The sequence below is a fragment of the Crocodylus siamensis genome, chromosome 3 (assembly GCF_052110815.1).
Source record: "Crocodylus siamensis isolate JL-2025a chromosome 3, ASM5211081v1, whole genome shotgun sequence".
NCBI classification, from domain to species: Eukaryota; Metazoa; Chordata; order Crocodylia; family Crocodylidae; genus Crocodylus; species Crocodylus siamensis.
Window position 1 is genome coordinate 87,021,546 of NC_143397.1, and position 14,445 is coordinate 87,035,990.

Genomic DNA, 14,445 nt, shown 5'->3' on the forward strand with positions numbered 1-14,445 from the left:
CTTATAATCTTGTACAGCAAAAAAAGTGAAACCCTCTGTGTGTGAAAACAATAGTATACAGGAAGTTGATGGTAATTCTGACACAAGGCTAAATCAGTATAAACAAGCATCAAATCCATTTACCTGTATCTAAAGTAAGAGACTATGCTGGTTTAAATAGATTAAAAAGGATCCAGTTAAATATTTTTTTTCTAGTCTAGACAAGGCCTAACATTTGTTGCAAATGTATTCTCCTGTAAAGAAAAGCACAGGTTAAGGAGGGGAAGGGGATACCTATTTGTTTACACTTTTAAATGACCCTTGAAGAAGCAGCACCAAGCCTGAACGTAGGTTGTTACAAATACATTTTTATTTGACAGAATAAACATATTTATAAGAAATTGGGTTTTAAAATTTAGATACAGCAGCCAAAAGACAAGGACAAATGTTCATACCTGAACAAGAAAGTTACGGCACTGCTCATTTAAAAGTAAGCATATACAATTGTACTGCCAAATTTACAATTCAAAAGATTTCCCAGAGAGAATACAAGCAGCTTAATTTAGTTGCCTACTTTAGGAACTGCAGTCTTTCTCCTTTTCGACCCTTTTTCTTCATTATTCTCCATAGGCTCTTGAGAGCTTTCTTGAACTGTTTCTTTAACACCACTGTTAACAGCTGGATGGGACTAAGACAAAAAAAATTACCAGAAGTTTTCAAACCTGACTGGAATAATAAACTTTATGTATCTGCACTGTTATAAAACAACTAAAATGCATCAACTAAAATTAGCTGTCAGTGCTCAGCAAACAAACAAGTTGTCACTTTCAGGAAACATGTAGAGACAAAAAGAAATGTCTTTGATATTTCCTGTAAAAAAAGGTCAAAGGCTAGTACTAGAAGAATGGATTTAGATGATAGGAAAAAAGGAACAGTTTTTGCCTTTAACTCCATTTTTCTGAGGCTAACTGCAGATGAATCTTACTCTTGTACCATTTTTGTTCAGAGGACCTGAGACAACTCCCCAGATTTATGATTCCTCCACCCAGAGTGATTTCGGAGCAGAGCTGAAGTTCCCACTACTAGCAGCTGCAAGAGACATACCTGCACAGTATACATGCTGCCCTCTGAACATCTAATCTAGGGCAAAAAGAGTGCAAGAGAATTCAGTGAAAAACACAAAATGTAGACCCTCAGCTCTATGCAAACAGCTTGCAAATCAACCTTGTCACTCCTAACCCATCTCTTCCCACCTAAAATCTGCCTGACAGCTCCACTAGGATGTCCCACTGCCTCTGAAGCTCAACATGACCAAAAAAATCCTCCTCAAGCTTTGCTCTGCCCTGCACCCCAGAGCTTTCTTAGTCACCATTATCTTCCCTATTGCAAGCCAATAACCTGGTAGTCATCTTACTGCTGTCTAGATCTTCACAGGCTGCCTACATCTCAGTCTTGCCTCTTCCTTTTTATCCTCCTTAAGATACAGCCTTCCTTTTCTAAACACAGATAAAGATCTTGCCTAGCTTTGACAAATGCAGTTCTAGCCCACATCAAACCACTGCTAAAAGTCATTTCCCAGATTGTCACTCAGACCATATTATCTTAATGACTCCCCATTCTCCACACAAAACTACTTAAATCTTAATTTTCATAGCCTTTCACCAACAACTTTCATCCTATCCCCACTTATGTCCCTCATCCAATCTGTTATCAACCTTCAAACAAACACTAATGCACTTGAATACATACTCCCATAAAGCTAGCAAGTGCTTGTCTTTGAGATCCATTCCTAAAACACTCACCATAAATATGCCTACAAAAAGAAGACTTTGACAAAAAGTGAGCAGCTGCTCTATCAAGACTACTGCCTATCAGGCTAATAAGAATGATCTTTTATTCCTTATGTGCTCTTTGTCTGTATCCACGTGCTGTCTCTTGTTGTTAGACTGGTACATTTTTAGGAAAAAGACTCTCCTCCTATTTGCACAGGATTGCATAGATCTCTTCTTGTGGGCTGAATCTGAGCAATAATGAATCCTGAAAAAAGATCAATAGGGCTAGTTGGCAGAAAAGCTTTGCTTTTGATCAAGTGAGTTTATGGTATATTTCTCAGGTTTTGTCCATATGAAATGCAGTCAGCTAGTTATTTAGACCTGATCCTCTTCAGCATTCTTCAGGAAACTGGTTATAAGTTAAATTTTCCACAGGCATAGCCTCCTACACATAGATCTTTCAGCAGAGAGCAGAGGAAGAAATCATTGAGATGGTCAAGAGGGTATGAAGATACTTAATGTGGAAAATCAACACCACCGTGTAAAGAGTAATTGCCCAATTTAACAACATTACTTGATTCTCTAAAAACTGGCTTGCAGGCGGAGACAGGATATTAGGGGCTTAAGTCTATTCTATTTGCTTTAATAGCTGAAGTCACCACTACCAGGAAAGTTATCTTCTCTGTAAGAACCTTCAAGCTCACAGAAACAGCAGTTCAAAATGAGCTTTCATTTGACTGAATTTATAAGAGCAAGGTAGAGGGTTTAATTTCTTTCTTTGTGGGACATAGGTAGAATGGCATGCATCAACACCACATGATTCAGATGGAAAAGGCCTGTACAGACACTGGCTGTCCTTCATTTTCTCTGGGCATGTCTTCTATGGCAGAGCCCACTCCCACACGTGGAGCTTATTGGAACAAACTAGCACTTCTTCCAATCACTTGTGAAGAGATTCATTGTACTAGGTACAGTAGACATGAAATGGTATCTGCCCTAACCAGACTGGAATCCACATACTGAACAAAAGTAGCCAATTTTCCTGGGTTCTGATTCAATATATGAGCTTTTAATCTTTGAATGGATACATATTTTTCAAGGTTTTCAAGAGGAGACTGGACAGTCACCTTGCTGGGGTCACTTGACCCGTTGTCTTCCTGCCTAAACCAGGGGGGGAGGGGGGGGCCTGGACCTGATGATCTGCAAGGTCCCTTCCAGCCCCTAACAATCTATCAATTTTTCCCCTCAGTTTGCAAAGGAGGTCAAGAGAAGAGAATAATTGGCAAACATGAGGGACTTGATCATAGTTCCCTCATAAAAGACTAGAATACAACACTGCTCCCAACTACTAAAGCATGACAACAGCACAAGAGAAAGGGAAATGGTATCCTAGGTTTGTTGGTTTGCAACTGGTAGAGCAAACAGGGGAGTTTAAGCAGGATTTATCCTAGCAAGGAAGGAGCAGGCCCTCTTCATCAAGGTTCATAGATTCATAGATGCTAGGGTCGGAAGGGACCTCAATAGATCATCGAGTCCGACCCCCTGCATAAGCAGGAAAGAGTGCTGGGCCTACATTACCCCAGCTAGATACACATCCAACCTTCTCTTGAATACCCCCAGGGTAGGGGAGAGCACCACCTCCCTTGGGAGCCCGTTCCAGAGCTTGGCCACTCGAACTGTGAAGAAGTTCCTCCTAATATCTAATCTAAATCTGCTCTCCTCCAGCTTGTGGCCATTATTTCTTGTAACCCCCGGGGGCGCCTTGGTGAATAAATACTCACCAATTCCCTTCTGTGCCCCCCTGACGAACTTATAGGCAGCCACCAGGTCGCCTCTCAACCTTCTCTTGCGGAGGCTGAAAAGGTCCAGTTTCTCTAATCTCTCCTCATAGGGCTTGGCCTGCAGGCCCTTAACCATACGAGTGGCCCTTCTCTGGACCCTCTCCAGGTTATCCGCATCTTTCTTGAAGTGCGGCGCCCAGAATTGCACGCAGTACTCCAGCTGCAGTCTGACCAGCGCCCGATAGAGGGGAAGTATCACCTCCTTGGACTTATTTGTCATGCATCTGCTGATGCACGATAAAGTGCCATTGGCTTTCATTAAGTTCACAGTTTGCATGGTCTGTATATGTGAGAAGGTACTGTGTTTGTGCCATGGTATGAGAGGGCTGTCTTCATCTGTAGACAGTATTCTTCTTAAGATACCAGTATGTTTTAACAAATTCCTTGCCACTGCACACAGGTGGTTAACCATGTTATTCTGAGGTCAGACCAAAGACAGGAAAAGGCACCGCTTCAGAGATTAACTGGTTCAAAAAGGAATGAAGCTTTTATAGGCAGTTTTCTTTGTCAGATACCAGGAATGCCTTATCTGGTGAAGCACATGAAAGCATATGCTCCTTCAAACCAGTTAGGCTCTAGAGGTGCCACCCTGCTCTACCTTGTCTTCCCCAGTGCAGCAACCAAGGCATCAGTAGCACCCTTGTCTCTCCTGCTTTTATACCAACCAATTCTAACCTACACTAACCACTATCACAGTCTGACCTGCAACTGAACACAGCCGTAACATTTATCCCATCATCTGAGCTATTGCATTACATTCCACAATGGCCAGACAATGCATACTACTTGACCAAATTAGACCAGAATATCTTGTAGACATTAGTAGTAAGCTATACATATGAAAACCAGTTACCTGCTGATGACAGAATTTCACTTTGGGGTTGTTGTCAATTTCCCATAACCCTTCATTAAAGCCTTTTCTTTTATTTGGTTTGCCATATTTATCTTTATTTTCAGAATAAGGAAATATGTCCTTTGGTCCCAAAAATGCCCTATAAGAGGTGAAAAAAATGTTAAGAGAAATATTTTTCTACTCCAGTATCATAATCTTTAAAATTGCCCAAAACATGTGCACATATAGTATAAAGGGGAAAAATCACTACCAAGTTATTTGAAGTAATAAAAGGTGTAAGAAATAAAGAAATCAGATGACTAAGAGTCCGTAAATCTTAAAAATGGGATTTGAGATGCTAGGTAAGTTACAGACATTAGGTTTGAGTTGAAGAACTATAGCAGTCCATTCAGGACTTTTTTTATAGGGTCAGAGTCAAATAATAAGCAACACTATTTTTTCTAAGTTGGACTTGGGAGAACAAAGTAAAAAAGGTCCATTTCAATGTTGTGCTTTACACTGCAAAATATTAAGACAAATTAAGACTTCTCTTGCATTCATGTTCTTGAGGGTTACATTTCTTAAGAGGAATATGTCTGTTGATAAACAGTACAAATGAAGAGTTTAGAAATATATTCTCATTTTTAATCTGTGCTGTCTGAGAGAGTGTAAATCCAAGACCCAACTGCTCAAAAGGCTGTGGCCACAGCGGTCTATACCAAATGTAAATCTGTAAATCCTATAGAAGCTAGTTGCACTTTTTCCTCGTCATTTATATTTAGGTCTACCTGAAACTCATATCCAACACACCAAATTAGTAAAAGGAGAATGAATAAATAGCACTTAAACCTTTCCTCACTGTAAGTTACTTTGCTGTCCACTAAACGTGCTTTAAGTATAAAGAACCTGTTACTTAAGTTACAAAACTTTATGATGGGTGTCAAACTAACCTTTGCCTTCCTAAGGCCAGATACAGACTGTGGGGTTTTTCTTGGGCTGGATCTGGACTACAAGGGGCCTCCTATGCTGGATTTCAGCTACCAGCGGCAGGGCAAACATCAGTGCAGGAGTTAGTTTGATACAGGCCTCTGGCAGATGTTACACTTAAGACATGCTTAACTGGTTAATTACATCTTAAGGAGCGGTATTACACAAAATACATGACTTTATGTCTGGTTCCCACTGCCCTTGAGTATATGGCCAGCAGTCCCAGCCCTCCAGAGCACACCACACCAGATCCATTCAAGATTCTGGTGTGCTCCAGAGGCAGGGACTGCCAGTCAGCTGCCCAGCACTCCCAGCTAGAGAACGCATGAAAACCCTTGCCTCCTGTGTGATCCAAGCCAGGAGCACCAGCTGATCAAGGCTCCCAGCTGGTGGGGAGTTCAGGGGAGTCAAGAACTCTGATACACTGCCTTACTGAGAGACCTAAATAGTGCTCCTAGGAAGGGAAGTGCACCAGTGCCCTTGGGTCTCCTGTCCTCCCCCACCTGACAGCTCCAATCAGGTGGTGCTCCCAGCCATGGGAATGCCTGGGAGTGTTAATCAGCTGGTACTCCTAGCCATGGGAGCACATGGAAACCGAGTTTGGAACTTGCTGGCGGAGGAAGCTTGGGATCATGATTCTGGGCTCCCCCTGTACCAGCAATATGGTAGCATCAGGAACTGATCCCCAATCCCACAGTCTTGCCTCCTGCCATGTACACGTAACATGGCAGAAGGCATTAGATCCCACCTTGCCTTGAATTTAGATGTCTGTCAGTGACCACAGCCATTGCTTGTCTCCCACCATGTGTGGCCAATGGGGCTCTTGATGGCAGGCCCCACCCATGTCCCTACCCCCAAATTCTCAGCCACTCTAAGAGTCCTGCAGGCTGGGTGAAACTGCAGGCCAGATGTTTGACACCCTGATTTATTAAATACTTTAAATACATAATTCACTTACTGTAGTGAACCAGTAGAAAGATAATGGCAAATCTCTACAAGCAGATGTGACCAACATTTGGTTAAAATATGAATAACAGATAGCAATACATTACTAATTAACAGACAGGTACCATTTCATGCCTCATTAGTTTCTAGATGGAAAGGCATCAATGGAAGACAAAACTATTAAAAAACCCACTGTAATCCAAGAGGCATGTCCTGTTCTTTGCAAAGCAGGCAATCATACTTTAAATTTTGCTGTAGCATGCAAAGAAATCTATAAATGTATGAAATTTAGCAAGCAGACTCTTGATACTTTTTGGTAAATTGCAAAACTACAACGCACTAAATTACACTGCACAATGAGGGAAAGATTTAAAGTTCTAGAGAAAAAAAATTCTAAGAGATCATTTAAAGAAACCTCCAAAGACACTATTATTATAACATGGAATTTACCATGCAACCAACTAGACTTCAGCCATATTTATTTTTTGTGACAGTGTCTAAGAGCAAGTTCTCAGAAATATTGAAGTATCTTTTCACTTAAGTCTAAGTTTCAAGCAATTTGACAGGCCCCTCGTCATATTGAAAATAAACAGAAAGCTTCTATTCAGAAAGGTACTTACTGCCAATCCCCATTTGTCACCTATTGCTAATAACTGGTAAGTAATTCAGATACTTAAGTACTATCACCTACTCTCATCATCTACTTTATATACATGTACTCTGGTTAAATGTATAGAAAGTGATGAAAGGGAAGTACCTGTTAAAGTGTCACTTTTAGAAGTGGTTAGTCAGTTTTAGGGCCATTATTAGAGGCCTTGAAAATAAGCGAGTGCTGCACTAAAACAAGCTATGTCCCATAATTTTTAATGCTTCTAATACAGTGGTTTCAAACCTGGGTGCTGTGATGCAGGTGCTGCTGCCATGGCAACAGCCAGGTAAAACCCACTTCTCCTTGCATTTGGGCTGTGATCAGCCTGAAGCAGGCAGGAATTGGGCTGCTGCAGCCTGGATGGGCCTGTCCAATGCTCCTCCCAGAAAGAGGCACACAGGACAGTTATACCCGTGCATTTCTGTTTTTGGGAGGAACGTACAGGGTACTGGACAGGCTGCAGCAGCAGGTTTTAGGTTTATCACAGCCTGACTGCAGCAGAAGAGTGTGCATGTGCCATAGCCCTTTCAGACTGGCTGTGAAACAGGTGCACAGGGAAGCAGCAGAACCCTGTTGAGAAGCACTGAGGTAAGCTGAAGCAGGATCGGCAACAGTTCTCATCTAGAAATATTACCACATTCAAAAAGAGTGGTAGACGGGTGCCCTGTCCCTGAAATGGTGAAAACCACTGTTCTAATATCAGCCCTGAAACTATTAATTGGTGTCATTCTCGAGGCTTTTAACAGTTTAAGGAAACTAATACTGCAGCACTAACAGTGCAAGTAAACACTAACAAAATCATGGGATAATAGGGCTTTGAGGAACCTCAAGAGATCATCTAATCAACCATCTGCTCAAGTCAGAAACTTCTCCATAAACTATCCCAACCAAGTGTTTGTGCAACTTAGTGGTCCTCAACTGCCCCAGACCCCTATTTCCAGGGGCATATGGAGCCAAACAGGCTGTGACAGGAAGGGGCAGTCCAGCCTGTATGAGGTTTATCAGATTAAAAAAAACTACAACAAAATAATACCAGTCTTTACTTTGAAAGAGAATACCCTAAACTTAGTACATATATTGGATTACCTTAAAAGGAAAACTGGTGTCCAGTACAATAAAAAGGTGGGGGACTAAAACTACTCTATCTAGACACCCAATAAGCAGAAATAGAGGATCTCACATAACTTTAATTCTTGCTCAGTTTAAAGCATACAATCAAAGAGTTGGTGTGTCACTCCACCTCAGTGGTATCTGATGCAACAAAAAAGTACTTGAATCACAGACTGAAAGTCTACATGAAGAATTAACAGGGACTTACCAAAATCATGGTGGAAGTTTGTAGCACAGCAGCATTTTAAATCTCATTCTCTTCACTGCATCCCACCCCCCCGGTGTGGCAAAAAGAACCACAGCAGTAATTCCTTCTTGGCCACTCAGCAGCAGGAAGGGGTGTGCAGCAAAAAGACTGAGATTAAATGAATCTCTATGCCACAAACTTCTGCCACAATTTCGGTAAGCCCCTAAGAATAGATACTGCACTGCTAGATACTGAGGAGACAGTGGGGCAACAGCAATTAAGCAAACCAGAAAAGGTGATTTAAGACCATTTTGACTAATCAAAATATAGTGTGAACCAAGGTACAGTAGTATCAATTACGAACATTTTATATTATGTGTTTATGTAGTCGCCCCATCCATTAGGACCATCTAACAGGAAGGATGCTGGTATAAATGTTTTTGAAATGGGGTGCCACTAAATTCAGAAAGGTTATGGAGAGGTGCCTCAACTCTAAAGAGATTGATAACCACTGGCCTATCCTGTATTTAAAAAAAAAAAAACAAAACAAAAAAACCCCAACCTTCCAATGATGGATATCCCACAATATCTTTCAGTAATCTAAAGCCAATCCTTCACCGCTCTCAGAATTAGAAAGTTCTTCCAAATATCAAACAAGCTTCCTGTCTTGCAATTTAAGACCACTGCTTTTTGTCCTGTCTCCTGCGGACAGAGAAGTCCGCCATCATCTTTTTGATACTTTAAAACTCAATAGTCCATCCTTCTTTCAGTTTTCTCTTCTCCAGGCTACCCATCTCAGTTCTTCCAAACTTTTCCTGTGCACTGAATTTCCTAGGAGTCAAATAACTTGTGTTGCTCTCTGCTAGACTCTCTTCAAATTTGTTCATGTCTTTTTTGAAGCTTAGGATTCTAAGCCAGACAGCACTCCAGCTGAGGCTTCACCACAGCTGAATGGTATGAAATACACTCATTTCCCATGACTTGCATAAGAGATTCCTGGTAATATATCTTTATTTGCCACTGGCTTTTTGGAACCAATGGCACACCGTTGACTCATAGTCAGCTTGTCTTTTTCTAAAGATTAGAAGCATTGCCAGCAATACCTCAATTCGTATTTGTACAATCAATTGCTCCTTCCTAAGTGAAATACTATGCAGGCTCATTAAGTACACAGTACTGTCAGTATTGTAATATAAACAGTCCCCAAACTGACTTGTTCCTGTCATTTTCAAAACTTCTAAGAGCAGTTCCAAAACTAATTATTAGGAGCCTTGAAAATGACAGGAACAGGTCAGTATTGTGGCTGTTTCTATTGCAGTACTATATATTTAATAAGCAAAATTTACATCACCATTTCCCAACCATTCTCACCCCACAGCACACTTACCTAAATAAAAAAGCACCATGGCACACTGGACACAGGAGGTGGGGAAAGGGACATGACAGGACCAGCTGGACAGCATTCTGGGGTGGAGCCAAGCTCCCCGTCTGTCTGCATCTGCAGCAGCTGCAGGCAGGAGGCATGGCTCCATCCCAAAATGCTGCAGCACACCTGGACATGCCATGGCACACTGGTTGGGAAATGCCCGTTTACATTAAGTTTAGGTAAGGGCATAGATATTTCTTCAGGCCCAAAGCTATTAACTTAAATGGAGAGCTGTATCCTTTAAAGAAGAAGAACAAAAAACCCCCAAAAAAGCAAATGAATGAATGAATAAATGATATTTCACCAGACAGGAAAGAAACAGAATGATGATATTATAAATGCACAGCTACCCCAACAAGGACTGTGGTTCCACTACACAGTACCTAGCACACACACACAGAAAGAAATGGTTCTTGCTCCAAAGAGGTCTGAATCTATTTTTAAAAATATACAAGAATACAGCAAAACAAAACAAAAAGGCTCTGAGCTGGTAAAGAGATCTATATGGGCAAAAAGTGACAACAGTGACACTTACCTGAACTAAACATGTATACAACTTGTCAGGCCCAAGTACAAAAGAGAGACCAAGTCAGTGAAGATTGCTAATGCATGTTTTCTTTACCTTATAATATTTTTATTTATTTTTACAAATTCATAAGCCTCATAAGGTTCTCAAATTTGTGCTTTTCTTCCTCTGAAGAAATTTAACAGCAATAAAAAGTGCCCCTTACAAAATAATAAAAATATTCAAAGAGTATTTTCAAGTGTTGTATACCAAGACTAGCTTCCAACTGGCTATCTACACATGCTACACCAGTAGTTTTCAACATTTTTAAACCTGAGGCACTCCTTGGAAAATGCTAACTCAGTTTTCATTTGTTTCTTGACTACAAAAGAGTAATTTTTCTGTCATAAAAAACTCACAAAGAGCACAACGGGGAAACATGTTTTTAGCATAGTGGATTCCTATTCAAAATCTCTGGGTTTATTTTGTGAATCACACTTGAACACCTAGCACGTTAACGTTGTGTGGCACCCTTGAAATGATCTCGAAGTACCCCAAGCTGCCATGACACCTTGGTGAAGAATCACTAGCCTACAACAACAAAGGGCCAAGAAATGAGACCACTCACAAACATATAGTATATTTAAGTTGCTGTGTAATTACCAGTTAACAGCTTTCATGATAGGAGATTAGAAATAGCATGTGCTTTTAAAATAACATCACAGTTCCAGTTCTAAAGCCTATTTCAAAATGTTTGTGTTGCTAACATTTTACCTGGATATTTCACAGAGCAACAGTCGTGAAACTAAAGGGATCAAGAACTTACAGAAAAGACATAATTGACTACTTTATCTCTTTTCTAAAGAATAATGCTCAGTAATACACAAAAATTGTATATACTGTAATTTCAGCTTTATTGCAAATATCTTTTTCCTCAAGGACAAAATAAAGAAACAATGATATCTAAGGATAAAAGTTATATAAATAAGGAGGAAAGGAAATAATATATCTTCTCACATATATAGCACACCTCATATATAACATGAATGTTGTTCTAGAAAGGCAGCATGAAGTTAAAGAAAAAATTGCCTCATAGTAACCGAGTAACAGCAGGAAGGGAGCCAAGCTCCATGTGTGGCCCCTGTCTGCCAGGTCCAGAGCAGCAGCAATTAAAGCTGCCACTACTTCTCCATCACCAAATTTCCAGACCCATGGGGATTTGTATTTTTTGCATATAATGCACATTCCAATTTCCACCAGGTGGTCTGGGGTGGGGGGGAAGATAATATGCAAGGAAATACAGTACATAGGACAATCATAATCACTCTAATTTAACAAAGTTGAATAAAAATTCATAAAGTTTCATGGAATGATTATAGACCAGTATCCACCTCCGTATTTCACAACTGAAGTAATATAAATAACTAGCATGCATCTTCAGGTGCCTAACTTGTTAACTGTTGGTAGTTTAGTTGTCTACTGCTGAATGGTATAGTTTGTGAATGCTACAAATGCAGGCAGACAAACAACCATCAGATTGTTTTCATTTCCTTTTTGCTTTTAATCTACAGGACTTACGTCTCATGGGTGCCAAAAAAGAAAATGGGCATCTTATTCGTAGGAGGTTTTACTGCTCCATCAGGAACTTCATCTACCTAGGGACAGATGACAAGAATCAAAACATTTAGTAATTATGCAGAACGTGTGGGAAAACATTTAAGAAATATCAAACGAGAATGGTAAAGAAAGAACTTTTGACAGAAGAACTATTCTGTCAACTTTAACGCAGTAACATAACAAAACGCAGGTATCAAGGATGATGTTCAAATTGTGTTAGCAGCCCTTAAAGCAAAAAGGGCACCTGCAGGTTCCAAGACTAATGTTTTCTTCAAAAAAACGGGGGCAGGATGAGCGTAAGCAGTATTTGATCCAATGCAAATACCTCCTTCTTACCACAATCCATAGCAACACTTCCTATCCCGTGCTGAACCAATGACTGGCACTGACACAATGCCTTACATATCTAAGGAAAAAGGGTATTAAAAAAGGAAGAAAAAAAATAACACAATACAAAAACAGAAAGGAAACCCCAGGCTTCTACCATTCCTAACCCTGTGTATACACCACCAGCCTTGCCTCTGCAGCCTCACCAGTACCAACCCAACTAGAGTAGGTGCCATTCCCCGAGAGCTAGGGTACCAGGCTGGCAACTGACCACTCTCTTCCTGAAAACGGTGGGTGGAAAAGACTTTAAGACACCAGCAGCACAAAAATAAAATCCACTAGGAAAACAAGACAGGAGATGAACAGAAAACCGCTGCTGGGGGCAGGGGAACAGGACACGTGATCCACAATCTGCTTTGGCTCCCAAATGGATGGACACAAAAACAGATGCTGAAGGCACTGCTGCTTTAAAGCTGCTTCTACAGCTTGCAAGGCTCTGTTCAAGACCCCTTGGCCCCGGCTTGCCAACTACCACAACCAGATGCAGCAATGTTTGGAAAGCCCCACCTGCTGACCAGGCCAGAAGGAGAAAAGGAGGAGGGGGTGGGGAAGCCAAAACAGGCCCAAGCAGCCTCATTGTAGGAGCCCTTCATTGCTTATGCTAGTAATGAAAGATAACAATTATATAAGGAAAAGAAGTAGCTGATCTTCTCTCACCCACACCCACATATAACACATATGTTGTTCCAGAAAACGCAGTGTGAAGGAAAAAAAAATGCCCTTGTAGTAACCGAGTAGGAGCAGGACCAGACCCAGGCAGCTGGAAGAAGCTTGTCCTCCTCCCTCCCCCAGCCCGCTGCTGTAGGGGGGCTCACCCCCCCCCCCATCCAGGTGCACTCGCAGGGGAGCTCGGGTGCCCCCGCACGGTCCTTTCCCGGGGGCGGGCGCCTTACCCGCGCGGGCCAGTGCGGGTAGCCCTTCATCTTGGCGAAGATCAGGTCTCCGGGTTTGAAGTCTCGGCTCATGGTTGTTGCCGCCAACGGGAGTCACAGCGCCGCCACCAGAGATGCCGCTGCGGGGGGTGGGGGGGAGCGCAGAGCACGCGTGAGCGGAGGAAGGGGGAGTCCCGCGCACAGCCCCCCCCGTTCCCCTGGCAACGGCTCCGCCCCCCGCACTCAGTTGCCCCACCTCGTAATCTCCGTTTTGCCCACCCGAGGGGACTCCCGCCACGCGCCCCCTCCCCCCGCGTGCACGCGACCGCCGCTCAAGGGGCGGGAGACCCGCCCGCGCGCGCCCTTTACCTGCCCCAGCCCAGACGCCCGCCGCCGCCAGCGCCGCGCTGCAGCCCTCCCGCCAGCCCGGCCCGTACCAAATGCTGCGGAAACACCGGGGGGAGCAAAGAACGGCCTCGCAGCTCGGCGGGATGAGTCGCCCCCTCCCAACCTGTCTGCGCACGCGCGCGCAGACCTAACAGAGGCGAGTGAGACGGACCACCTGCCCGGGGGCACCTAGGGGAAGCCCCGCGCGCCGGGCACTCCAGCCCGCCTTCCCCCCGCCCCAGGCCAGGTGGTTCGCTCCTCCTCCTCCCGCGGCTCTTGCAGCTGCTGCTGCGGGGGCGGGGCTGGACTGAGGCTGCGCGGCGCGAGTCGGGCGCGCGGTTGCTGCAGTTGGCCTAGCGCTGGCGGCGCGAGCTGCAGTGGGGGGCGGTGCTCTGCTGAGGTTTGTGCCGTCACATGCGTCTTCGTGCTCCCGTGGCCGCCGATGCCTCAAGTCCGCCGCCCCCTCCGGGGAGTCACCGGCCCCACGTGAAAAAACAAAGTCTGCTGCCGCCAACAGGGGTCAGGGCGCCGCCGCCGGAGATGCCGCTGTAGAGGGCGCTAGAGTAGCTGAGACTCCCTCGTTCCCTTCCTGCCCCCCGGGGTAGACGCACATAGCACCACCAGGCTGCCCCTCTGCCTGAAGAAGGGCGTTTGTGCCCAGAAGCTTGCAAGGAACAATTTTTCCAATGATTGGGTTGGTCTAATAAAAGATATTACATCTACCCAAAGAACCTGGTCCTTAGACCAGCACACAACCCCTGCGCCATGTCCCTGAACTGAAGCATGGTCCCAGGGGCATGCCGCTGCTCTGGTGGCCAAATGCTAGGGCAGAAGGGCTGGCTTGCACCCGGGGCTGTGTACAAACGGCTTTCGCCAATTCATGTCTGGCCTGTCGGTGGTCCTGCCACAGCCAGGTCCTGTGACTTCCCTCCAGCACTGTTCTCTGTCT

The 14,445-nt window shown here is 43.6% G+C and overlaps 1 protein-coding gene across 3 annotated transcripts in view; it reads right to left on the bottom strand.

Annotated features, from left to right (window-relative positions):
- The window catches only part of PSIP1 (PC4 and SRSF1 interacting protein 1), a 50,654-nt gene extending 36,882 nt beyond the window's left edge, over positions 1-13,772 (bottom strand). Inside the window, exons 1-5 of one of the 3 annotated variants that reach the window (XM_090038734.1) lie at positions 13,547-13,772; positions 13,131-13,249; positions 11,812-11,888; positions 4,446-4,584; positions 554-667 (exon numbers count right to left, since the gene is read on the bottom strand). In XM_090038734.1, the coding sequence (XP_089894860.1) occupies positions 554-667; positions 4,446-4,584; positions 11,812-11,888; positions 13,131-13,202 (402 nt within the window). In that variant the 5' untranslated portion in view covers positions 13,203-13,249; positions 13,547-13,772. Of the gene's footprint in view, positions 1-553; positions 668-4,445; positions 4,585-11,811; positions 11,889-13,130; positions 13,250-13,365; positions 13,390-13,478 lie in introns of those variants that run through there. The other 2 variants (XM_090038733.1, XM_090038735.1) reach the window with 2 other exon arrangements.
- Positions 13,773-14,445: the final 673 nt, after the last annotated feature.